The sequence below is a fragment of the Nycticebus coucang genome, chromosome X (genome assembly GCF_027406575.1).
Source record: "Nycticebus coucang isolate mNycCou1 chromosome X, mNycCou1.pri, whole genome shotgun sequence".
Classification (NCBI taxonomy): Eukaryota; Metazoa; Chordata; class Mammalia; order Primates; family Lorisidae; genus Nycticebus; species Nycticebus coucang.
In genome coordinates this window covers 7,808,298-7,835,219 of record NC_069804.1, presented here as the reverse complement: position 1 = coordinate 7,835,219, position 26,922 = coordinate 7,808,298, and the positions used below count along the sequence as shown (strand labels likewise).

The following is a 26,922-nucleotide window of genomic DNA, read 5'->3' as shown; positions in this document are numbered from 1 at the left end:
CTCTCCCCGATGCTCTCCATGGCGTGGGACCCTCTCCCGGATGCTCCCCATGGCGTGGGACCCTCTCCCCGATGCTCCCCATGGCGTGGGACCCTCTCCCCGATGCTCCCCATGGCGTGGGATCCTCTCCCCGATGCTCCCCATGGCGTGGGACCCTCTCCCCGATGCTCTCCATGGCGTGGGACCCTCTCCCAGATGCTCCCCATGGCGTGGGATCCTCTCCCCGATGCTCCCCATGGCGTGGGACCCTCTCCCCGATGCTTTCCATGGCGTGGGACCCTCTCCCAGATGCTCCCCATGGCGTGGGACCCTCTCCCTAATGCTCTCCATGGCGTGGGACCCTCTCCCCGATGCTCCCCATGGCGTGGGACCCTCTCCCTAATGCTCTCCATGGCGTGGGACCCTCTCCCCGATGCTCCCCATGGCGTGGGACCCTCTCCCCGATGCTACCCATGGTGTAGGATCCTCCGATGCTCCCATGGCATGGGACCCTCTCCCTTTCCGGATTAGGTCCCTAGATCTTTTGAAGGGGTCAGTGCTGTGTTGTTCTCAGCCTGCAATGGTGGGGCTGAAATCCAAGCCTGGGCCATGGGCTCCCACCCTCAGCTACTATGAAACCTTGACTGGAAACATCTCCTGAATGCTAGAGCACAGCAGTAAGTGCCCACGAGGGGTCCTTACACACATCTCGGCGACGGATGGAGCACTTGTGGAACAGAAGTCAAGCTTTGGCATGTTTCATTCATTCATTCTCCCACTCACTCATCCATCGCCTCAAGCACCACCAGAACACAGAACGGGTGCTCACGGCACATTAAGATCCACAGAGCTGGCTCTGACTACAACACCTTCAAGCACCTCTGGGCCCTGTGTGTCCACTCTCAACCTCCTCAGTACTTAGTAAGAGCCAGCACTGTTTCCGATTCACACATAAGAGGAACAAATACCGGAGAAATCAGAAACTTGCCTAAGGTTCATAAACTGAACTAGAATAAGAACCCTACACTTCATGACTCCAAGCCCTGCAGACACAGGAACCAACGTTCTTGAGTTCTCTGGGTGGACACAGACTCTACTCCCATCCAGACCACCTGCATCTGTGAGCAGCTTGCTGTGGGTGCAAAGCCCATTTCCAATCCAAAATCTGAATATGCCCTTCATTTCTTTTCTTTCCTCTTTCTTTTTCTTGAGACGTAGTATCACTCTGTCACCTAGGCTAGAATGCCATGGCATCAGCCCAGCTCACGGCAATCTCAATCTCCTGGGCTCAAGCAATACTCCTTCCTCAGCCTCCTGAATAGCTGGGACTACAGGCACCCACCATTACACCTGGCTAATTTTCCTATTTTTAGTAGAAACAGGGTCTCACTCTTGTTCAGGGTGGTCTTGAACTCCTGGGCTCAAAGGATCCTCCTGCTTTGACTTCCCAGAGTGTTGGGATTACAGGTGTGAGCCACCGCGCCCGGACCCTGATGAATGCCTTGACAGCAGCGTTGCTCAGCAGTAGTATGACTTCCCAAATGGGAAGGATCGTTTGGAATCATTCTTTGCTGGGTGGAGGCTGTCCCATGCATTATGGAGGCTGTCCCATGCATTTCCTGAGAAATCCAGTCCAGAGTAGGGGCCACCCACTAAATTCCAGGAGTTTACTCCCACCGTGACTGCCAACAATGTCTCCAGATGTTGTCCAGTGAACCCTGCCACCAACAAGAACCAGTGACCCAGAGGGACTAATAACCTAAAAAACCCACCATCCACAGCTCTCCTCGCCTCACATTTCCGCCCGACCCTGGGCTGCTGCCATTGCAAAGCAAGTCCTTCTCTACATGGAACCGATCAGACCTGAGATCACACACAACCACACAGCATAATCAGATGAGGTAAAAGTATGCCCAAGGAGAAAGAAAGGGAATAATTATGACAAACTCAGGCTTAAAATAAGAACCACATCTCATAAAGGACAGTCGGATCTGGAAGCAAAGTCCTGTCCGTTTGGAGTGGACGGTGTACAATGTCCGGGAAGAGGAAGAAGTCTGTACATGAATTTGTCTCACCCAGCTAGGCCTGTAAAGCAGATTTAAAACAAACCAAGTACATGCTTTGTGTTTCTTGCAGTCCCGACACTGCTAAGCTACACCTCACCCAAATGGCTTCACAAGTCATTAGAGTTACACAGTGAACCATTATGCCCAGTTAACGTTGGCCTGATTCATCAGCCAAAACCTGCTAAATTGTCACTCGCTGGCCTGTAGAAATTCTGCTTATTTGGCAGAGAAAAGCAGACATTTAATACGCTGGCAGCTGTGGGGTTGGTTTTGCATCTTCAGCGGAAACCAACACCAAGGGCACCAATGTGTGTCATGAAAGCCAGAGTTTTTATTAAGTAGTTAACAGACGTATATACATGCAATACTGACTGCTGCTATCCAAAGCCAACAGCATGGGGTGTTTATTTTTAAATTGCCCACATCAAGGCTGGCAAATTGAGACCCTCAGGCTGAGTCTGGTCCACAGCCTGTGTTTATAAATAAAGTTGTTTTTTTTTTGTAGAGATAGAGTCTCACTTTATGGCCCTCGGTAGAGTGCCGTGGCCTCACACAGCTCACAGCAACCTCCAACTCCTGGGCTTAAGCGATTCTCTTGCCTCAGCCTCCCGAGTAGCTGGGACTACAGGCACCCGCCACAACGCCCGGCTATTTTTTTTTTTTTTTTTGGTTGCAGTTCAGCTGGGGTTGGGTTTGAACCTGCCACCCTTGGTATATGGGGCCGGCGCCTTACCGACTGAGCCACAGGCGCCGCCTATAAATAAAGTTTTATTGGGACACAGCCACACCCAAGAGTTGACATATGCTCTACGCCTATTTTCCCAATACATTATGAGTTGAGTAGCTACACCAGACAGCATATGGCCCATACTGTCTGCTTTTCTACAAAAAAATAGGCCGATCTGATTTTACATATAGCCAGCCCTCTGAACCTTCAGGTTCTCCACGCTCAGATTCACACAATCTCAGATCAAACGTATCTGGGAAAAAAAAGTAATAAAAAACTAACAAAAGCTGGGAATGGTGGCTCATACCTCTAGTCCCAGCATTTTGAGAGGCTGAGGCAGGAGGACTGCTTGAGGCCCAGAGTTCAAGATCAGCCTGGGCAAAAAAGCAAGACCCAACATAAATGGAATCCAGAAAAATCATTTAAGAGGGAGATTCTGCCAACAAGGATGTAAAAGATGTTCAACATCACTAATCCTCAGAGATGTACAAAGGAACAGCACCATGAGTCAACATGTCACACTTATAGAACAACTACTTCCAAAAGGAGGAAAGGTAAGAGCTGGCCAGGACGTGGATGTGGCAGCTGCATTTAACTCTTGAACGTTCTCCTCCATAATCCAGATCATCTCTAGATTTCTCAGAATACCTAAGATGATGTGTTATGTAAATTGTTCTCATACTGTTGTGTTTTTCTATTTGCATTATTTTTATTGTTGTTTTATTATTTTTAGCTTTTTTTCCCCATTAATACTTTTGATCCACAGTGGGTTGAATGGGTAGATGTCCCCTCCCAAATTCATACAATGAAACCCTCCCTCGCAGGAGGCAGGGCGCTGGGGAGGTGAGGAGGCCATAAGTGGGATCAGCATCTTCATAAAAGGGACCTCAGGGGAGCTGCCTCACCTTTCTCACCATGTGAGAACCCAGCTAGAAGGTGCTGTCTGTCTGGGAAGCAGAACCTCACCTGATACAGACTCTGCCACGCCTTGACCTTGGACTCCCCGTCTCCAGAACTGTGATAAATCCATGCCTATTGTTTATACGCTGCCCAGTCCGTGGGATTTTGTTATAGCAGCCACAGTGGGCTAGACAAACAGGGACACAGACTAGAGGAAGCTTTGCTTTGGAGCAAAGGGGCAGTGGCATGAACGTAGCGATGACAGCAAGGGTGGGATTATGGTAAGAATGCCGGGGAAAATGTCATTCCAACACCATTGCAGGCATCATGGACCCCCAGCCCTGTGGGTCGCAAGGGAGACTGGGGGTGGACACCCAGCCCTGGGGGTCACTAGGGAGACTGGGGGTGGACACCAGCCCTGGAGGTTGCCAGGGAGACTGGGGGTGGACACCCAGCCCTCGGGGTCACTAGGGAGACTGGAGGTGGACACCCAGCCCTCAGGGTCACTAGGGAGACTGGGGGTGGACACCCAGCCCTCAGGGTCACTGGGTGGACATCCAGACCTGGGGGTTGCTAGGGAGACTGGGGGTGGACACCAGCCCTGGAGGTTGCTAGGGAGACTTGGGGTGGACACCCAGCCCTGGGGGTCACTAGGGAGACTGAGGATGGATACCAAACCCTGGGGGTGGACACCCAGCCCTGGGGGTCACTAGGGAGACTGGGGTGGACACACAGACTTGGGGTACTGTGGAGATTGGGGATGGGCACCCAGCTACAGACACAGATGTGGGAGGGAGTATAGGACCTCTCACAGGGGACAGGGCGCAGGAGAAGCACACGCAGGCATGCATGGGCCCGCGGGGTGGGGTGGTGGGGTAGTGGTGCGCAGACTCAGGGAAGAGGGACACTGCTCTGTCTCAGATCCAAATGACTTGCTTGCTATGTAGTATGGAAAGGAAGAAAGGGAATGGAATTTGGCAGGATAAAATATATCCACAACACATACTTTTAAGGTCACATTAGAATTGCAGAGCAAGCAAGTCTTAAATGTAATGGTGAGTGAACTTTGAAGATGGGCACCTCAGTAAGTGGCCATTTCATCTTATCTAAAACAGGAAACTTGAATGGTCTTAGACTTTTCACATCATTGACAATTTTCAAAGTGGAAAGTGACAACGGGAACCTTAAATACACCTTCCATAGAATCTCCCCCCGCCACCTTAGTTTATTTTATTTTTATTTGTGTTAATACCAATGGAAAACTTCTGGCTACATTGAACAAGACTTGTGTTTAAACAACTGTAATTTATGAATGCTCAACTCATTTTCATTCTAATTGCGTTTTCCCCCTTTGTAACAAATTAATGAGCACAACAATGGCAAGTGCCAATTTATAAATTTAGCTAGTTTTAGTTAAAAAAAAATTCTTCTTTTATGAGCTTCGTGGAAATGGGGCGTTTTCTACTGTGACAAATTTAAAAGAATTGGTTAAAACGGATGGGGAGAAAAGGAGGGCAGAGTCTTAGCTTTCACACAAATACTAATTTAGAAAAATACCGCGCAGACGAGACTGCATTGGAACCAGGGTAGTTTGGATGGTTATGAACATCTGGAATATATGAAATAGCAACTTGTGGATTCTTGCATTTTGCTACTGTAAGTGGTTATAATCAAACCAAACCAAATCAAACCAATAGGAAAACAGTCTTTTCACACAAAAGTTCATTTGTAACTAGCATCATTACCACGAGGGCTTGTAATTGCAGTTAGCATTTGACGCAGCCTCTCGCGTGACCCGTCATGTGAGTGTAGGATTTCAAACCCCCCGTCCACACACACACACACACACACTGCAGTCTGCAAAGGGAAGGAAGGACGCACTCGGAGGAGAAGTATAAATTACTGATGCCACACAGCTAGTGAGGGTGGTACTCTTATTTTTTTTCCTATATGAAGGACACGTGTATCACATTCTCCAGCTAGTTAGCCCCCCAGCACACATTCATGCATTTTAAAGTGATTTTGAAATTCCAGTAACATATACACAAATGTACAGACAACAGGTAAACCAGCACTGCCCAGATTTAAACAAGGACTGGGACAGTGGCAGTTTGGACCTTCACCTGCTCTCCTAATTTCCCTCTAACCCCCCAGCATGCGCTGCAAGCCCACTCAACTGACCCCAGTAAAAACCCCGGACATTGAGGCTCATGTGAGCTGTCCCAGTTGGCCACAATTCACCTGCTCCATCACACACCAGTGCGGGGAGAATTAAGTGCATTTGTGTAATTTCATCAGGAGGGGAGGGGACACCTGCCAGGTCATGCATAGCATCTCCTGGACTCTGTCCCTTCAACCTCTTCCCATTGCTGATTCTAATCTGTACCATCTCATTGTAATAAAACATGAGTGTGACATCTACTGAGTCCTGTGAGTCCCCCCAATAAGTCACTGACTCTGAGAGTGCTTGTGGGGTCCCCCACCACCTCCACCGTGCACTGCTTACTCCTAAGAGCATCCCATCAAGGCATGAGATGTCACTATTTTACGTGGTTTCCTAGGAACTTTCATCTTTAAGTAATGTGGACATTGCATTCAGATCTTCCTTATTTATTACTTGATGAAACTAGTAGGGGGTTTTCCTTTATTATATCTAAAGCAAAGACTGTCACCACCTCAAAGAAATGCTTGCCTTCGCTGCTTCATGAAGGTTCTTTTTTTAAACAGGGATGCACATTAGTGATGAAAAAGAGCTACTGCCGTCAAGAAATATTTTTAGACACTCAGCTGAACAATAAGCCCTGAACTTTTGTTTAAATTAAGATAGCTGAACTATTAGAATGATTTCCCGAATCCATGGAAACGCGTCTTGCATAAGAAGGCATTCCACAGTCGTCAGCCGAGCCCAGGGCAATCTTTCAGCTGCTAGGGTTACAGAGCGCAAAGCCACTTAATCATTTCTGTAAATGCAATTATCCATCAATGTTAAGAGTAACACCCTTATCCTGGTTAACTAACCTACTCACTGAGAACCCCCGCAAAAGAACCCACTCCAAATACAAAATAACAAATCAAAAAAATTCCCCCCAAAACTCAGATAGCAAGTCTGCTACTCCCAATTATTTTATTATCTGCCAGAGAATGCTTTTTTTTTTTTTTTCTCAGAGAATGCTTTTGGCAGACTTTCCCCTTCCTCAAGGGTAATACCCTGGAAAAATTTAATAATGAGGAAGACTGGGTTTTGCTCACTGTGAAAGTCTACTTGAGTTTTGCAGCTAAACAAATGGAAACGCAGGTCAAGAAGATGAGAGGAAGGGTGGAGAAAAAAGGATCCCATTAAGACTCCAATGACCAATAAAACTAGTTGGAAGGAAACAAAATCCCATAACTGAAGAGTTTGAGTCAGTGGTTCTTACACGTGGTGATTTAGCTGCCCCCCCCCCCCAGACACCTGGTTGGAACAACAGAGGGGAGGGACTGGGCTGAAGCCAGGGGTGCTGCTGAACATCTTACAATGCTGGGGACAGGGACAGTCCCCCCAAGGTGAGGAACAATCCCGCCCCAAACATCTACAAGTGCCAGCTTGAGTAACCCAGCTCTTAGGGAGTGGCCTGAAACCCTTTAGCAACATGTGGCGGCCACCCATAGCCTCTGCCTCAGTCTGCCCACTTCTCTCAGGCTGAACACATCTAGGTAACAGAGCTCTCCAAGCTGAGGGGTGAGGGGATACCGTAACAACACTGTGAGATTCACTGGCAGGAGGGTGGGGCAGAAGCCACGCGCAGATGTCCCCCAGTATAAACGCAGCCCTCCCAGAGATCCCAACTCCCCACGCAGCACATACTGGTTTCTCATGGTCATCACCAAGGGGCAGCCAGCCTGGTGGGCATGGGAGAGTTTGCTGCAGTCCCAAGGATATAAACACTCAACACACAATGGCTGCTGATATTTTAGTCTTCCATTTCCAAAAGTCTCAGAAGCGCTGGTGCAGCCATTCACCTCTGTTACTGGAATTCATTCCAGAAAATAACTACCCTGTCCGAACCAAGGCCTGCAACATGGCTAACAACTTGGAAAATGTAAGCAGAATGTTTCGGCCACCTTTGCACTGCAGACTGCTGTCTCTCCCTCACAGACAAAGCTCTGCTGACAATGGATGCGTTTAGTCTTTTAAAAAGGAATAATGTGCAATCATCATGGACTCAGGGGAAGTTGGGAAACTAGTAACGTCCTGGGTCCCCTCGCTCTTGCCCTCTCCCATGGTGATGCTTTACGTTGCCGTAGGACAACATCGGCCCCAAGAGGCACCATTCAGTAGAACACAAAAGTCTTCGCAGGTTTTCAGCCAGCCCACCCTGGGGTGTGTGTGTATAATCTATGAAATTCACGCTGCATGTGGATGTGGCGCGTGAAGCCACGTGGGCAGTGGAGGCACACAGCTCTTGGGTCAGCACAGAAGAGCCTCCCCAAACGCAGCCTTTGTAGTTCCTTCATCCCTACCTTGAAGTGCTGGCATGGCCGGGCCTCACGCTCTTGTCTCTGCAGTTCTGACACGGTAAGACGGCTCTGTGCACAGACAGGTACAGCATGTGATTTTTCACACTGGCTTGTTCCGTGGAGCACCTTTCTCAGCAGGTCTGCCCAGCTTGCTGCGGGTAGCAGCGTGTAGCCCTTCACACTGCTGGGCAGCACTCCCAGGAGCGGGGAGTCTCATCAGTCATCCACTGAAGGACACTGGCCATGCTTCCAGAATACTGCTACTATACGTAAAGGAGCTTTTCCTTGTTAAATAACCGATTTCCATCAGATACATAAGGAATACAACATGTACCAAGAACAGGCTGCCATGTACTAGGTCATCAATTGTCCTGATATCAGAATTGAGGACACTGGATTCTTGCTTGTTCATTCCTGTGATGCTTTACTAAGAAGGATGTGTTCCACTTTCATCCAGGTTAATACAAAAGATGTAAAGTCACCATCTTTTTTAATAGCTGAATAGTATTCCATGGTATACATATACCACAGCTTGTTAATCCATTCCTGGGTTGGTGGATATTTAGGCTGTTTCCATACCGCGGCAATTTGTAAATTGAGCTGTGATAAACAGTCTAGTGCAAATGTCCTTATGATAAAAGGATTTTTTTTCTTCTGGGTAGATGTCCAGTAATGGGATTGCAGGATCAAATGGGAGGTCTAGTTTGAGTTCTTTCAGGATTCTCCATACTTTCTTCCAAAAAGGTTGTATTAGTTTGCAGTCCCACCAGCAGCGTGAAAGGGTTCCCTTTTCTCCACATCCATGCCAACATCTGCAGCTTTGAGATTTTGTGATGTGGGCCATTTTCACTGGAGTTAGGTGTTATCTTAGGGTGGTTCTGATTTGCATCTCTCTGATAATTAGGGATGATGAGCATTTTTTCATGTCTGTTAGCCATTCATCTGTCTTCTTTAGAGAAGGTTCTATTCATGTCTCTTACCCACTGATAAAAGGGATTATTGGTTCTTTTTATGTTGCTTAATTTGAGTTCTTTGTAGATCCTAGTTATCAAGCTCTTGTCTGATTCATAATATGCAAATATCTTTTCCTATTCTGAGGACTGTCTCACTTTGTCACCCTTGGTAGAATGCTGTGGCGTCATAGCTCACAGCAACCTCCAACTCCTGGGCTCAAGCAATTCTCTTGCCTCACCCTCCCAAGTAGCTGGGACTATAGGGATCCATTGCAACGCCCAGCTATTTTTTAGAGATGAGGTCTTGCTCTTGCTCAGGCTGGTCTCAAACTCCTGAGCTCAGGGGATCCACCTGCCTCAGCCTCCCAGAGTAATAGGATTACAGCCGTGAGCCACTGTGACCGGCCTACTTTGCAAGTCTTAATGGACAAAACCACCAATGTTTAAGCTGCCACCTGACACAAAAGGAAGGTAGTGGCTTCTGAGTGACTGACCACACAGCCAGCAATCCTGCTCCTGGGTATTAACCCAGGAGAAATGAAAATCTATTTTAACATAAAAAACCTGTATGCAAATGTTGCCAGTAGCTTGAAGTTGAAAACACCCAAATGTTCCCCAACAGGAGGATGGATCAGCCATCCACCAAAACAGCCTTCAGAAAGGAAAACTACTTAGCAAGAAAGAATGAACAGTGTGAGACTGAATCTCGAACATGTGACGTTCCCAACCACACCATTGAAGGATGCCATTTCTATGACTTTCTTGCAAAAGCAGAACTCTGGGGACAGAAAACAGAACAATGGTTGCCAGGGGCTGACTCCAAAGGGGCACAAGGAATTCTCGGCCAGACAGAGCTGTTCTGCGTGCTGACAACATGACTGCAGGCATTTAGCAAAACCCACCAACCTGCTCTCCAAAAAGGGTGGATTTTACTGCCTGTCTACCAAGGGAAAGTCTTAGCTGTCTTCTCTGAGGTTGTCAGCTGCGGTCCATGAGAAAAAGAGTCATGTCATCAGTAAACCGTTATAGAGAACGTCCTCTGCAGAATAGATTGTGACACTGCTGCAGCCATGTGTGACACCATCCTTCCACCCATCAATCACAGAGCTGTGCCTGAGCAGGACCTGACGAGACACCCCAGCTATTTTCAGGAGACACCAGCAAAACCATTTATCCATTTAGCTCTCCAGCCAGACCTCAGGCATCCTCTCTGGCCATGTGAAGGGCTGTCCCCAACAAGCCACCAGCAACCCAGAACTTACTGGTAACTCCCGGTGGAGAGAGCCAGGCTGGGAGGACTGAGGAAAGAACGTGTCCTGGGATGCAGGCTCGTCCGCCGTCAGTTTGCTGGTGCCGTGCTGCACGAGCAGTGACAGCACAGGTGCTAGAGGAGGAAGTATGACCAGCGAAATGCTTTCCTCTTTTTTTGTTAAGACAGAAGAGAGCCAGGAAGAGGCTGAGGAAGAGGTGCTCTTTGCATGTGGGGACTCAACAAATGTTGGCCTAGGCTGGGCGCGGTGGCTCACGCCTGTAATCCTAGCACTCTTGAGAGGGCCAGGTGGGTGGACTGCACTGAGCTTAGAGGTTTGAGACCAGCCTGAGCCACAGTGAGACCCTGTCTCTACACAAAAAAGCCGGGCATTGTGGCGGGTGCCTGTAGTCCCAGCCACTTGGGAGGCTGAGGCAAGAGAATCTCTTAAGCCCAAGAGTTGGAGGTTGTTGCAAACTATGATGCCACGGCACTCTACTGAGGGTCACAAAGTGAGACTCTGTCTCAATTTAAAATAAATAAATAATAAAATAAAACCTTCAAACTATTGAAAGCAAATTTAAATTGACAATTGAAAGCAAAATTAAAAAGCAAACAAACAAATGTTGGCCTAACCAAAACGTTAGGGTTTGATATAAACACCAAAAACAGCCCCAGAATGAACTCTTCCTCACGAGGGATTCTTTTCTCCCTTCTTCCTCTGAATACATCCTTCTGGGGTACCCCTCAACATTCCAGAATAGACAAAGTGATCTGAAGAAAATGCAATAGTCTCTCTCTCAATGCCAACTCAGCCTATGGGACGCCAGTTACATCTACGACACTGACAGATCAGGAAATAAAGCTTGCAAGGTATTGCCCAAAGGTGACATTTGTGACAGACTATCATTCCAGTGTCCCAACACTGCCTCCCTACTGCCTGGCCACAGAAACGTCATAAACAAACAGGAACGCAGGAAGCCAGCCCCTCTGGGGAGGGATGCAGGTTTCTGCAGTTCTTCTAGGAGGCCAGCACAGCTTGTGCCCCAGGGCCCTGGGGACCGGCTACCAGCACAGCTCTGTCTCCCGGTCACAGAGGACTTGGTCTTCCACACTCAAGCCCAATTTCAGTTTGGGACTTGCTCAGGCACTTTGATTCTCCTTGACTGCTCGTCATGTCTCTGGGTGGAGGTGTTTCTAAACGCAAAGGATCTGAAATTCCATGCTAAGTGTCAAAGGGGTTTACTGCAAGGATTTCCACCGCAAGCATCTCTAGGCATCTCTGAGCTCTGCAACAGGATGTGCTCCCCGTGGGCAGCTCCCGGAGTGGCCAGAGTTTAGGTATCAGCAAGGTGGTTGTTACTTCCCTGATTCCAGGGGTGAGGTAGCAGGTCCTTTGTTTTCTACACCAGTTCCCCATCCTATGTTCCAGCAACAGCTAATCCAAATGATCTGATATAGAGGCAGGAAGAACGTCCTGCACTTTTCATAAATGATGCTGGCTGGGAGCCCGAACTCCAGGCTTGGATGGGGAGGGTGCTTATTTATTTATAAGGTGCTACATTCCAACCAAGTAGAGCACTTTCTCCTGAGCAGGGAAACCAAGGCTGGTGGGAGATGGGGAGGAGGGGAATTACTTTTTCAAAGATCAGAACTTGAGCCATTCCATTTGGCCCCAGTGTCTCCACCATACTCTTCCAGACCTGCTTTCAAAGAGCCTGGGCCCTGGGGCTCGTCATCTGGATTTCCCTCAAACCTAGTACATGCGTCTCTGGGAGGTGGGGCCGAGGAACTGGGGCTGGCTCTCCAAAATAATCAGCGTCTACAATGTATACAATACGGTATGAAAAGCATAAACTTTCATATTCCCCAAAGCAACTGTTCCTGGTTAACTGGTGTCCCAAACTCCTATGCTGAAGTTATGACCAAGAGCATGCCCCACTGCAGATGTAATTTCTTAAAATGAGGTTACACTGGATATGGTGATCCCCCAGCCCAGTGTGAGTGCATTTTTACAAAAGGTAAACGCAGACACATTCGGGCACAGAGACCAGGGAGCCAAGTAATCCCAAAGATTGCCGGCAAATACCCAGGAGCTAGAAGACACCTTCCCTAAGAAGGAGCCACCCTGCCGACTCCTTGACAATCCCAGACTCTGTCCTCGGGAGCTACAAGACAACATTTTCCTTTTTAAGCCAGCTGAGTTTGTGGCACTGTGTAGCTGCCCTAGGAATCTGAAACACCCATGGTTTACATTGCTTAGGACAACATCTGTGTGGACCGAACACAGGAGGATGACACAGAGCAAACCCCACTCGGGGGGTGACCACGGCATGGGGTGCAGAGAGGGTCTGGACGTGCCACCAGGGAGGCAGACACAGGCAGGGTTCCCAGCAAAACCGTCTGCTTCTTAAGAGCTGAATGGTAGGGGGATACTGGGTTGTTTTTTCCCACTAATGTCACTTCGTAGGTCTTAAACTAAGTGTCTTCACTTTTTTTTTTCATTTTAGAGCCCCAACAACATACCAGAAGATTCCCGCTGGTCCCTGACAAAGCTAGGCTAGACAGCGGGCTGGGTCTCGGCAGCTTCACCCTCCCTCTTCCCTATTCCCGGGGGATGGTGGCTGCTAAGCACAAGGTCCAGTTTGTCAACAGAGAACATATGTGTTAAGCCTCTTAACACATAATGTAAAGTAATGTCAAACGTAACAGATATGGCTAAATCGATTCTTAAGTTTCAGAACACTGCCAAGGGCCCATTTGAAGGGGAGACAGTTTGGAAGCTGAATAAATCTCTAGTGCAAAATCTGAGGCTGAAATGCACGCATCAGGCCACCTCGCAGAGGCAGAGGACCTGAGCACCGAAAAGTGTGTGTTCCCGGGTCCATCACGCTCAACACATGGGCTCTCCGTGTTAATTTCTACCTGATTTCACATGAACAGAAGTGTTAAGGGAAGAAAGAACATATTCCCTCATCCACCCCGGGACTGGATGGCCCCGGCACCCTCCCTTCTCCCCTTCAACTCTCTTACTAAGAAAGCTCTTCGTGCTTTCTCTTCCATGTCCCGATGGTTTCAATCGATGGTTGATCATTCTGCTAACAGTATAATGAAGACGGATTTCCCCCTGATAGAAAACCAAGCCTCTCACCTGACTCCTGGAGATACCGATACACCAGAAAGTTCACCTCGTCACTGGTTATGCTCATCTTAGCCTCACCTCTCAGCGATGAGGTCTTAATGAAGCGGGAGCCACCCTCTGTTAGAAAAAAGCAGAAAGAACTGTTGAAACATTGCCTGTATTTTTTTTCTTTAGCTACCATCTTTTTGAGATGCGTAAAGGAAATAATACCCATGCCATTATACATACGAAGGTAATCAGTATCTGATTTGTATTACGTTTCATGACTCTGTGATTATATAAACATTTTAAAATTATATATGTTAAAAAATACACCTAGTGGCTCGGTGTCTGTAGCTCAGTGGCTAGGGCGCCAGCCACATACACTGGAGCTGGCGGGTTCAAACCCAGCCTAGGCCTGTTAAACAATGACAACTACAATCAAAAAACAGTCGGGTGTTGTGGCAGGTGCCTGTAGTCCCAGCTACTTGGGAGGCTGAGACAAGAGAATTGCTTAAGCCCAAGAGTTGGAGGTTGCTGTGAGCTGTGATGCCACAGCACTTTACCCAGGGCAACATAGTGAGATTCTGTCTCAAAAAAAATAAAAAATAAATAAATAAATAAAATAAGATAAATAAATACACACACACACACACACACACACCCCCCAGGTGAGGTGTTTTCCACAAAAAGAAGAGTTGGCTTACTTTCTAAGGCCAGGGCGGCATAACGTATAAACCACACTAATGAAACCAAATTCAGGGGTAGGGAGCATGAAAATGACAACTGACTTTTTACTGAGTAAAGATCTTGTGTGTGCTGTGACCCTCGCTGTGAATGGGACCCTGACGTGCCCTCAGGCAGATGCAGATTAGATAAGAAGCACTTTGCAGACAGATGGAGGAGACTGAGTCACATCCACACCCCTGGGAAGAGTAACCACAAGTTTCAAGAGAAATAACTGACTGCAACATGGGTCACTTGCTAAAGTTTAAACGGTTAAACGTTTCAGTGACACACCACATGGGCCCTCCGCGTCTGGGGACACGCAGGGCGAGAGGGAATGTCCGTGAGAGCAGCTCGGAGCAGCTAGACACCATTGTCAGGACACCAGCATTGGGCAGATGGGTGTGCGTGGAGATCACAGGGGCCACTGTGTCCGAGGCAGCCCCCAGGACGGAGGGTGGCTTCCTTCCAACCACCGTAGTTAGAGGCGAGAGCAAAGCCACCCAAAAGGAAGGCTCAGGCAGCGGAACTCTTGCATGAGGATAAACCAGAGTAGACCAGCAGTTCACTCCACACAGCACAACCCCTATAAAGACCACCACGGCTTATGTCAACAGCGCTAAATTATTTTTAGGTGGTTTGGGAGGTATCTTTGATGTCCATGTCACAGATTTTCAGGCATCTTTATGGGCAGCAAAACATTAAGTGCTGAGTGAGAATTACTCTTGTTTACTTAGAAAAAGACCAAAAGACAATGTGCACATCCAGTTGGAACTTCTGTGACATTTAATGAGAGGACTCAAACTAAAGGTTGTTGTCAGGGACACAGCTTAGCCCCAACAAGTCCTGCCCTGGTGTAATCCCCTCCACTTGAGTATGCCCTCCAGCATCAGGCCTTTCCAACTGCTCTGATCCTGGGAGGTGGAACTGTGTCCTCCTTCCCTCCTGTGCATGGCATTGATTTGTCTTTGTGGCTTGCTCACTTTCAGTGGGACTCCAGAGTCCTGCCACACCTTTTGTGTCATCCTGCACCTCCCTGCAGTCCCTTTTCCACGGCATCGAGAAACGGTCAGGGCTAAGGGAGGCTGAAATGAGAGAGCTCTACTCTTTTTAGTTCACTCCCATCTGCTAAAAGGCCTCACACAAAAAAGCTTCCGTGGTGCAAAGGTGCCTAAATTGTCACCGACTGGACACATACTGAGAAGCCCTCCTGGTCGGGGATTACAGTTTCCTGCTGTGCTGTGCCACCCACCCATGTTGGTGCAGTCGGCATAGTTCCTCATATTATCCAGTTTGTCTCAGTCCCTTGGGTGGTCAACTCACAGAGGCTGTCCGGTAATTGCTGAACTTTAGTACATATTCTAGTTCAGTGACTGGGAACGATTGTTTCAGAGGAAAAAGAGGCACCTGGTGTTTGAAATGCACACAATTTGCAAAGTCGTGAGGTTGGGGTTCAGACCCCACTTAATGAACTGGCAGAGCACCTAAAAGTAATCATTGAAACTGCACGCCTGGATCTCGGCTTGTTCAGAGTCTATGCAAAATCCTTCTGCAAAGGTATCATTGTTTTCCTAAGAAAATTAAATACTGATTCAGAATCCAGATTTCCCTTGCTCTCCGAGGGAGGGTTCTTGCAGGGTTCCCACCTGTACACGTGGCTGGGCTGACACCCCGCACCCCACCCCCACCCAACACACCGGTACACGTGGCTGGGCTGACATCCCCCGCTCAACACACCTGTACACGTGGCTGGGCTGACATCCCCCGCCCAACACACCTGTACACATGGCTGGGCTGACATCCCCCGCCCAACACACCTGTACACACGGCTGGGCTGACATCCCCCGCCCAACACACCTGTACACACGGCTGGGCTGACATCCCCCGCACAACACACTTGTACATACGGCTGGGTTGACATCCCCCGCCCAACACACCTGTACACACGGCTGGGCTGACATCCCCCGCCCAACACACTTGTACATGCGGCTGGGTTGACACCCTCCACCCTGCTGTTCGCAGGAAACATAGGTGTCTACGCTGTGTCCACACAGAGCTATGCATCAGAATACAGCAGCTTCCAGAGGCCGGGGATTGTGGTTGATTTTTATTAGTCTGCTCCTCTATTTTCCTTACGCACCACCCTTTTTTTTTGAGCTAAAAACCAGTTTAAGCTCCAGCTTCAGCTCTCTGATCAGACTCACTGCCTCTCTAAATTTATAATATTTAGAATACAAGCATTAGACTGTTTTCCCCAAACAGTGTTAACTTCCTGAAGGGTTTGTGATTCATAAGCAGCAGAGAAAACAAAACACAAACTCTGAGGCTGGCAGGATGTATTATTACCCAGGATTTAATGTCACTTGGTTTACAAGGCACACAGGTCTGCGTTAAGTATGTATCTTAATTTTTTATGCCTAATTTAGTAATTGGATTGACGACCCTCCCCAACATCTTCTTACTTAGCTTTTAAGTGATTTTCTTCTAAACTCTTAATTTCCAAAAGGATTCTGTAATCTACATATCCATTCTTCGATTTGGTACACATGTGGGAATATTATTTAAACGGGCCATAAACCTAACAGCCATATTCAACCTCCTTCATCACACCCAAATGGAGCGAAACCATCACCCCATTGGGTGTTTAGCTGGGCTGTCTCTAAGCAACACACTCCTCACCCTGGGTTGTTGGCTTCATGAGTCATATATATATTTTACTCAAATGAATGAACTGGCCAACATTCCTGTATAAGACTATTGTTCCAGCAAAACCTCACACATAAGGCTGGGAAATAAAAATCACCTATCCTCTTTTTTTCCAAGACCAGAACTAAATTTCACAGAAAGATATTAAATTATGGACACCATCCCTCAGGGATTGGTTGTATAATTTCATGCAAATAAACGTACTGGTACGATAGAGGTATTCGAAGTCTAGCATAACTCAATTAGAGAGAGGGCATCCCCATCACAAACCAAGTTCTACTTTGACTGACAGAGCACAAGTTCCATTCCCTGAGGCAAGTCTCTAAGCACCCTTCTTCACGGAAGGGGAGGGTAGTTTTTTTTTAATGTATGTATTCATATCTGTATGTGTGCGTGTGTGTTTATTTGAGACAGAGTGTCATTCTGTCCCTCTGGGGTTGAGGGCCGTGGTGTCATAGCTCACAGCAACCTCAAGTTCTTGGGCTCAAGTAATCCTCTTGCCTCAGCCTCCCAAGTAGCTGGGACTACAGGTGCCTGCCACAACACCCAGTTAGTTTTAGACACAGGGTTTAACTCTTGCTCAGGCTGGTTTTGGACTGCTGAGCTCAGGCAATTCACTCACCTTGGCCTCCCAGAGTGCTGGGATTACAGGTTGTTGGCCACCATGCTGGCCAGGAGGGTAGTTTTAGAAGAAAGAGAAACTTAATTTTTGACTGATGGAGACAAGACCCATCCATGATTTCGGAAGAAAGACAGGGAAAGAGGAAGGAAGCCTAGTAGCTATGTGTGTATGTGTGAGCTGCGGGGGTGGGGGGTGTTTTACAAAAATGACTTTTGACTTTTAATGCTGTGCCACCCAAACCCTTGATCTAGGACATGACAACCTTCGTGTGCACTAAGGTTCAAAGTGAAGTACCACTGACATCTCCACACTTGGTGGAGAAGTCTGCCTCTGTCCTCTCCATAAGGAATGGCGTGTGCAGACCAATAGCAGGGAGGTTGGAATGCCTGGGCTAGTGACAACAATGTGGGGGAGTCAGGGCCACCATGCAGCTCTCGCTAGGCCTCCTGGCTGCAGACAAGGTAAATAAAGCCCTGTGTGCCCCAGAGGAAAGTAAAAGATGCCGGCATCAGGAGTCTTTGGCCAAGAGCCAGGAAAGCCTGACTTCGGACGGGGCTCCATCCCTTTCCAGATACGGGGAGTTCTGGGGCTCAGTTCCCTCATCTCTCAGTTAACGACAAGCCCCCACGTCCAGGGAGGCTTTTACACAGGCCGTGAGAAGGGGGTCTGATACACAGCAAACAGGCAGTGTGTATAGCCAGGATTACTAGTCAGCCACCTTTCCCTATGCCACCAGAGGCCTGACGGGCGTCAGGAGTCATGAGGGAAACACAGCAGCCTTGCCCTGTGGCTCCTTGGCTGTCTCCTCACCAGGCCTTGGTGGTAACTATCCAATAGGCCGAGCAGCGGGCACAAAGCAAGAACCATCCCCTTGCTGCAGGAAGTGAGGCCTGCGTTGGGGTGTTCTTTCATTCCAGTAGGTATAGTGGCAACACACATCCCATCTCAACACCTCACTGGTTTGCAGAACAGCATTGCTTCCAGCCTTCGGGTTCTCCCCTGTAGACATTTTCCAACTTCTCCCCTTCTAAACTAAAAGAGAAACTTTGGGCATTCACTGCTCCTCCTCAGCCCTGAACAGAAAAGGAGAAGGAGGCAGGCTCTTAATGAGAGCAATTGTGTTTATTTTCTTGCCTGACCCAGTTTGGATTAAAGACACCTTCAATTAGGTTGATTTGAGGCCTTTAGAGTTGTGATTGCACAAAAAGGAATTAACCCCTTCCACTGTGTGTTATTTAGTCCCAGCTACTCAGGAGGCTGAGGCAAGAGAATCGCCTTAGCCCAGGAGTTGGAGGTTACTGTGAGCTGTGATGCCACGGCACTCTACTGAGGGTGATAAAGTGAGACTGTGTCTCTACAAAAAAAAAAACAAAAAACAAAAAACACAATATTGCCCCACCATGATGCTTAAAGAAAATGCAGAAAAAATAGGCCCAGGCTGACATTAAGTTCATCTGCTAAAGATGAGTAGTAATTTGGGGTTAGAGTTGTCGAGGTACCATACGGAAATTTATTTATGATATTTCTTCTTTTTAAGCCTGACTTTCAAGGTGGCAAAAGCTCCTATTAATTCGCAGTTCCCTTCAGAAAACAGTTTAAATTCAGTGCCAAGACAAACACCATTTAAGAGATGCATTTTATTTAGTGTGTACACAATAGCATTTTACATGCCTCGTTCTCTGGGAAGGCAGAGGATTGCCCCCAAACAAGGGTCTTAATTGCTGTTCGATTATCTTAAAAAGTAGAATCACACAAGGCCCACTGGAGAGCTGAAGGTAGTGGTGAAGACACCAAGGGCAAACTCGTGTCCTCCCAAGAGGAGGAGCGCCTAGTTCTGAAACACATTGAATAAGAGCACATTGGTAAAAGGGAGCGCTCACATTTTAGGAGTGTAACAAAGGAAACTACTCCAACATCATCTGAGGGGAAGGTTTCTCTTTCGTTTGTTCCATTATGAAAAGATCCTTTAAAATCTTTTGAAGCAGCTCTTTGTTTCCAAGGGGACCTAAGAAAGTGAGTCTCAGTTCTGCCTTAGGCTTGTTGGAGTTTACGCTGAAGAGTCCATTGCTGAAAAGGGATGGGCAGGACAAGACTCAGGCCTTTGGGAGTTGTCTGCATGCAGGGTGGACCAAGAGCCCACAGTGGCTGAAGAATCCACCTCAAATGACCTGGTCATCCAAACTGCGCCTTTCTCTCTGCATTTCTTCATGGAAACAAATTCCTTACTGACTTGAAGGCAGTGGCTCTTAACTTCCCACTGGCTTTCCACATAATGCTTTTCTCTATTCAGGTATAAACTGAGTTCATTTTCATTTCACAGTCAGTAGCCAGGTTAAGACAATATTTTGAATGTGTATATTACAAGCATTTATATACATATCCTAATTCACCTTTTCTAAAATCTGCTTATCCCGCAGATGACACAGGCTTGTTTTACCACGTGGCACCTACGTTCCCCTCTCCCGGGTCATTGTAAAGAAGCCTCCAGGCAGCTCTCGAAACATCTCCCTGTCCAAGGGCACCATGATTAAAAAAACCCGGAATCTACACATGTGGGAACTATCACGCCACAGATAAAATGATTTTACAAAGCAACATGTTGTGTGTTAACTGCTCAGTATAATTCACCTCACTCATAATTCTGAGACAAAGACGGCCATTACTCTTATCACTACCCTTTTATAAATTAAGAAATGAAGCCTCAGAGAAGATAACCCACTTAAATCCCGGCAAAGCCGGGATTTAAAGTTAAGTTGCGGGCGGGGTGTGGCAGCTCACAGCGATAAACCTAGCACTCTGGAAGGCCGAGGCAGGTGGACAGCTTGGGCTGATGAGTACGAGACCAGCCTGAGCAAAAAGCAAGACCCTATCACTTAAAAATAGAAAAACTGAGGCAAGAGGATCACTTGAGCCCCAGAGTTTGAGGTTGCTGTGAGCTATGACACCACAGCATTCTACCCAGGTGGACAGCTTGAGACTGTCTCAAAAAAAAAAAAAAAAAATTAAACTGCCTGACGTTTAATACTGTGCTTTTAAGCCTCAATTTTTCATAGCTGCGTGATGAAAAGACGGTCATGGAGATACCCCCAGGTGGGTGGCGGCAACCACAGAGCTCAGGAGGCCAACCTGCCCTCCAGCGTGACCCCAACTGTGGGGAAATACAGAGACAGGAAAGTTCAGGGAGAAAACGTGAAAATACATGAAAACATCTCATGTTCCTTGTTCTCTTTCAGACCTTCATTTACCAAGAATCATATACGTATTATTTTACAGTCAGAAAAACCCCTCCGAAAGAAAAGAGTTCTCATTAATTTTACTGTCACGTTTCCTTAGAGTTAAATGGTCCAAAAGGGTGAATGTAATCACAGAACTATTTTTTTTTTTCCTCACCAGAATTCAAATGCTTTGTAGCACCTCCATTAAAATATGAGCATATACTAGTGGAATAAGACATAGTCATTAAAAGAGTTATTTCACTCGGGTGGCGCCTGTGGCTCAGTGAGTAGGGTGCCGGCCCCATATGCTGAGGGTGGCGGGTTCAAGCCCAGCTCCGGCCAAACTGCAACAAAAAAATGGCCAGGCGTTGTGGCGGGCGCCTGTGATCCCGGCTGCTCTGAAGGCTGAGGCAAGAGAATCGCGTAAGCCCAGGGGTTGGAGGTTGCTGTGAGCCGTGTGACGCCACGGCACTCTACCAGAGGGCAGTACAGTGAGACTCTGTCTCTACAAAAAAAAAAAAAAAAAAGTATTTCACTCTTAGCCACATCATGGCCCTGTGTGGTGTGTGGGCCTCACGGGGTCTCATCTCCACCTCAGAAGGCCACGGTTAGTAGAGGTGAAAAGGAAGCAGCTGCGATCCTCTACGTGAGGGTCATAAATACCCAGTACAGTGTCTGTGAATAAAGTTTTATCGGCATCCAGCCATATTCACTCGTCATGCCTGGTCCATGCTGCTGTCACCCTACAGCGGCAGAGCTCAGTGGCTGCAGCGTGCACCACCTAGGCCACGAGGCCCAAGCTCTGTACTGCCTGGCCCGGCTCAGAAAACACTAGCTGACCTGGGCTCTCCGTCTTTCCTGCCCTGCTCCAGATCTTCCCCGTTTCTGCATCAGGAAACAACTGCCTCGTCCCTTCTTGGCTTGAAATTGTCCTTCCTGAGAACCTGAATGATGAAATCCCTGAATGTGAACATTCCTCCTAAACCTACCAACCCCTTTAAGACCAAGACCCGAGAAAGTATGACGACGGAGACCTGCTATGGAAGGCTTTGAAAGGAGGGCACACAGTGAAACCCAACTAATCTACAGGAAGCAGTTATAACCCCTTCCTTTCTGATGCATAGTACCCAGGACAGCGGGAGAGAAAGAGTTCGTTCTTCACCATCACTTCCACCCTTACTGACGAGCTGCAGCGACAGCGCCATGTGGGCAGACAACCCAAAAGGGCCACCTGCAATGTAGAAATTGCACAGTGAAGGATATGAAAACATTCAAAGTGACTTACAAGGCCAAACACAAGTACTCACACACAGTAGGAATTTGATCAATGTGTGTTCAATTCAATCGAAAGTTATGTTCCCTAAGAGCTACATTAATACCCAGTCTAAACATTGATGAGAAACAGATCCTTCCTCTCACCTTCCCTCTGACATTTAGAATATGGCTCAATGGCATTTCAAAAACAATTGACTAATAGGACAGCACTTTGAAAAAGTCTGACAATTCCTCAAAATGTTAAATGTAGAGTTAACGTATGATCCAGCCAATTCCGCTCCTAAGTTTCTCCACAGAAAAATGAAACACACATCCACACAAAAACTTGCATATGATTTTTTCTAACATCATTATTTTTTCTTTTTGAGACACAGTCTCACTCTGTCGCCCTGGGTAGAGTGCCGTGGCATCACAGCTCACAGCAACCTCAAACTCTTCGGCTCCAGTGATCCTCTTGCCTCACCCTCCCGAGTAGCTGGGACTATAGATGCCCACCACAACACCTGGCTATTTTTACAGATTTTAATACCCAGTATTAAAATAATACAGAGTAAAACAAGGCTCTTGCTCTTGTTCAGCTTAAGCAATTCTCCTGCCTTGGCCTCTCCGACTCTAGGATTACAGGCGTGAGCCACAGGGCCAGGCCCAACACCATCTTTTTTTCTTTTTTTGAGATAGAGCCTGGCTATGTCACCCTTGGTAGAGTGCCATGGTGTCACAGCTCATAGCAACCTCAAACTCTTGGGCTTAAGTGATTCGCTTGCCTCAGCCTCCCAAGTAGCTGGGACTACAGGCGCCCGCCACAATGCCCAGCTATTTTTTTTGTTGCATTTGTTTAGCTGGCCTGGGCCAGGTTCGAGCCGGGCCACCCTGGGTGTATGTGGCTGGTGCTGTACCCACGGTGCTACAGGCACTGAGCCCCAACATCATTAGTCTTAACAGCCAAAAGTAAATACAACCCAAATGGCGAATGGATAAACAAACATGGTCTACCCATGATAAATCCATACACTGGATCTTATTCTGCCTTAAAAAGGAATGATACAAGCTACACCACAAATGAACCTTAAAAATATTTCACTGAGAGAAGCCAGTCACAAAATTCCATGCGTTAGTTTACAACTGTGTTTTTATTAACAAACTACACTTTCCAAACACTTAAGTTAATACTGAAATATATATACATTTTTAACTTGTTAAAAAATAATTCATGTATGCCTGGTTTTAAACAAAAGGACCTCAAACAATAAGGTTTTTATTTTAGTTAAATTTATCATTTTTAACAGTTTTAACTGTTTCTCTTCAAACAGTAAAGCAAAAATCTACCCTAAATTTTCATCTTTATATCTTAAAATTACCAAAGTTCTACAGGGTTTTATTTTGTTTTGCTAAAACAAAAGATTAAATAAAGAACCGGAAATCCTGTAACAAGAAAATGAAATAAAACTCATCCCAAATGCCAAAAGATAACTTTTAAAGAATTTTTGGGGGGAGGAGCAGTGCCTTTAGTTTTGGACACGGGCTTCAACTCTTGACACCCAAGTACAAACGATGGCTTGCTATTCTGGAAACCTTAGCCATGTCATTTATAAATTCATAAAAAGCAATCTATGTGATTTTCTGATAGGTTTCAAGGTTAAGTAGCAAATCACTTTGCAGAAACTAATAGAGCACAGAATGAAGACACAGGAGCCAAAGTCTCTTGTCTGTACTCATGTGCCCAATTATAGTTAACTTTTGTGCCTAATCATAATTCATAACACTGACAAGAGAGGTTGACTTTAGAAGGTGCCCTCCTCATCTGGTGAGACTCGACCCAGAAGAGTCCATTATAGCTCATTCAGGATCCAAAATTCTTAGAAGGCTAATTCCTCATTTAGAATTAATGATACAGCTTTTACTGATTTAATGATGCTCTAGCCACTACCTTCAATTTCAGCAAAGAGAAAGACCAGCAACTTCCTCCTGGGAAAAAAACCATCACACAGGGGATGTTCAGTTTTGGCAAAATGCAGTTCTGTTTCTCAAATGGATTTCAGGTTAAAAGACAAGGATCCAAGGGCGGCGCCTGTGGCTCAGTCGGTAAGGCGCCGGGCCCATATACCGAGGGTGGCGGGTTCAAAACCGGCCCCGGCCAAACTGCAACCAAAAAAATAGCCGGGCGTTGTGGCGGGCACCTGAGGCAAGAGAATCGCCTAAGCCCAGGAGTTGGAGGTTGCTGTGAGCTGTGTGAGGCCACGGCACTCTACTGAGGGCCATAAAGTGAGACTCTGTCTCTACAAAAAAAAAAAAAGAAAAGAAAAGACAAGGATCCAATAGCATGTGGGCTGCTTACCTTTATGGTGACTTCATCTGTACACCTTTGGAGCAGAGGGCTTCCCAGCATCCGATCATAGAAATGGCAAGGCGTCCACAACAACCAGCCTGGGGAGAAACAGAGAGATTTGGAAAAACACAGTGACTTGTGTTCACCTCTGGCCACTCGCCTCCACTCCTCCTCACTCAGACTTAACATACTTGATCAACTCATCATTTTTCTGTCTTTGTCCTTAGCAGAGACTATAAGGTATTATTTGCAAAGTGAAATAAAGGGAGAAATTTAAACGGCCAGTGAGGCATTTACTATGCATGTAGAAATTTGGAAAGAGTCCCAAAATAGATAATATTAACTGAGACATTTGCTACTGCTAATTATTTAACGATCAATGACTGTGCACTTGAAACATCTTTGTTTTCAGGACAGTGCCTCGTGCAAATTATAGATACATTAACCTGTAAATACCCTTAGGAGAAGACAACACACTTCAATGAAACTCTCCACTTTGCTTGGGCTATTTCGGACAACCCTGATGTGCACACTTGTGTACGTACCCAGCCTCAGGGACTATATTCATAGAAACACAGAAACACGTGGAGTATTTTTCCCTTTGGCTCCACCAAAATAAAGGAGAAAAAAAAGGTACCAACTAATACATCTCAAGTTTTCAATTACTGTCCAAACCTAGCTATGTCTATAGTCCATAAAATGATAATCCTTTATATCAAAAGGATTATCATCTGTTAAGTCACTATCAACACTAATCAGTCAACCAGCATTTACTTAACAATATTTACCTTTTTCCTTATAAAATTTCTTTGGCTGTAAATGAATCCAGCTTCCTGGAGTTTAAATTATGCATTATCATCTACAAACTCAAGAACTAAGTAAATTCAATGCCTGCTATTTTCTATAAATTCTTAATTCCATCGTTTTAACTGGTAATAAAAAGGTGCCAGGTTTAATATAATTCAAATGCACAAGCAAAGCTATCAGTGAAGGTGTTTCTTATTACTGAATTTATATAGAAACTCATTTTAAGGAAATTCAAGTAAATTGTTCCTACTGAGCCATGTTTATAGTTATGCTATTTAAAGGAAAGAGATTAAATGAATTCTACAGGCGCCTAAGTTTCGTTACAACACTTTAAAACCAATAAGAATATATGAGACAAAAGTAATAGCCAAGGCAATTAAAAAAAAATTACCACTGAAGAAATATAGTGAGAATTAAACAAAATTAATCTTTTTTTTTTTGCAGTTTTTGGCCAGGGTTGGGTTTGAACCCGCCAACTCCAGCATGTGGGGCCAGCGCCCTACTCCTTTGAGCCACAGGCGCTGCCCTAAACAAAATTAATCTTTGAATAGAAATTAAAGGGCACCAGAATGAAGCAGGTACAGGGAATATTGATTTTGCTTATAAATAAAAATACAATTATAAAAAAAATTTGCAGTGGAGATAGTACAGGACAGTACTCCGTTATAACCAGCTGAAGCAGAAAGTGAATTACTATTTTGAGGCTTGGGCTGTAAATTACCAGGGGGTGATGGGGAAGCCTTATGATGAAATTGCTAAATATCATAAAGTATCAAAATACAAGCAGATGTCACCACAATAAGCTCCAAATTGCTTGTAAATTAAAACATTAAAATCCATAATAATTCAATAAGTAATTAATATACAAACAGCTCTTATTACAAGCTGTTCAGAAAAAAGCTTTAAAGTCAAATTCCTATTCTTTGGTCCAAAACAGATGGTAACTCACAAATTAGAGTCTTAAAATTGAAGATTATCTCTTATATATGTTGTTAAACTCAATAACTATAATTAACTTATCATCTGTGTGTGATCAACACAAAACATGGAAATGATGAGTCGGGTTAATAACATTCTTCTGGTTATGCAACATGTCAAAACTAATTAGTTTACTGCCAGAAACAATACATTAAAATGAGAAATCAGACCTCCCAATACCTTGCCATGATGGACTTTCCCATTATGAAGTACATAAATAAAACCATTATCAATAAACAGTGCTGGTGAGAATGTTTATAGATTGCAAAATGTTTGTGTGAAATACAAATGATCCTAACAAATGCAATACATTATTTTTAAAAGTAAATGCCAAAATTTGATATATATAAAAGGCCTTCTAACTTTCCGTGAGTGCTCAGCTCTTGGCGTGGTGCACACATGTACAGACTGTCCTTGCACATGGGAGGTGGAAAGTCACGGGGAAGGTTCTCTAAGCTGAAACAACACAGCACGTTAGAGCTTCTCCATAGAAGGTGGGTTAGAATAGTTGATGCTGCCTTGGTGTGTGTCACACTTTATGGGGGCAAGACATGATTGCAAGAGGGACTTTACCTAACAATTGCAATCAGTGTAACCTGGCTTATTGTACCCTCAATGAATACCCAACAATAAAAAAAAAAAAGAATAGTTGATGCTGCTACATATATTGAAAGAATTAAACACAAACACCACAACCAAATAAAATATAAAATAATTTAGGAAGTACTAATTCCCCAGCCTTCCTCTGAAGCCCACTTGTGACATCTCTTGCTAA

At 46.0% G+C, this 26,922-nt stretch overlaps 1 protein-coding gene across 6 annotated transcripts in view; it reads right to left on the bottom strand.

Annotated features, from left to right (window-relative positions):
• The window catches only part of TBL1X (transducin beta like 1 X-linked), a 220,304-nt gene that overhangs the window by 32,952 nt on the left and 160,430 nt on the right, over positions 1–26,922 (bottom strand). For all 6 annotated transcript variants that reach the window (XM_053581002.1, XM_053581006.1, XM_053581001.1 and 3 more), the window contains 2 exons: positions 24,372–24,460; positions 13,523–13,630 (listed from right to left, as the gene is read on the bottom strand). In XM_053581002.1, the coding sequence (XP_053436977.1) occupies positions 13,523–13,580 (58 nt within the window). In that variant the 5' untranslated portion in view covers positions 13,581–13,630; positions 24,372–24,460. The remainder of the gene's footprint in view (positions 1–13,522; positions 13,631–24,371; positions 24,461–26,922) is intronic.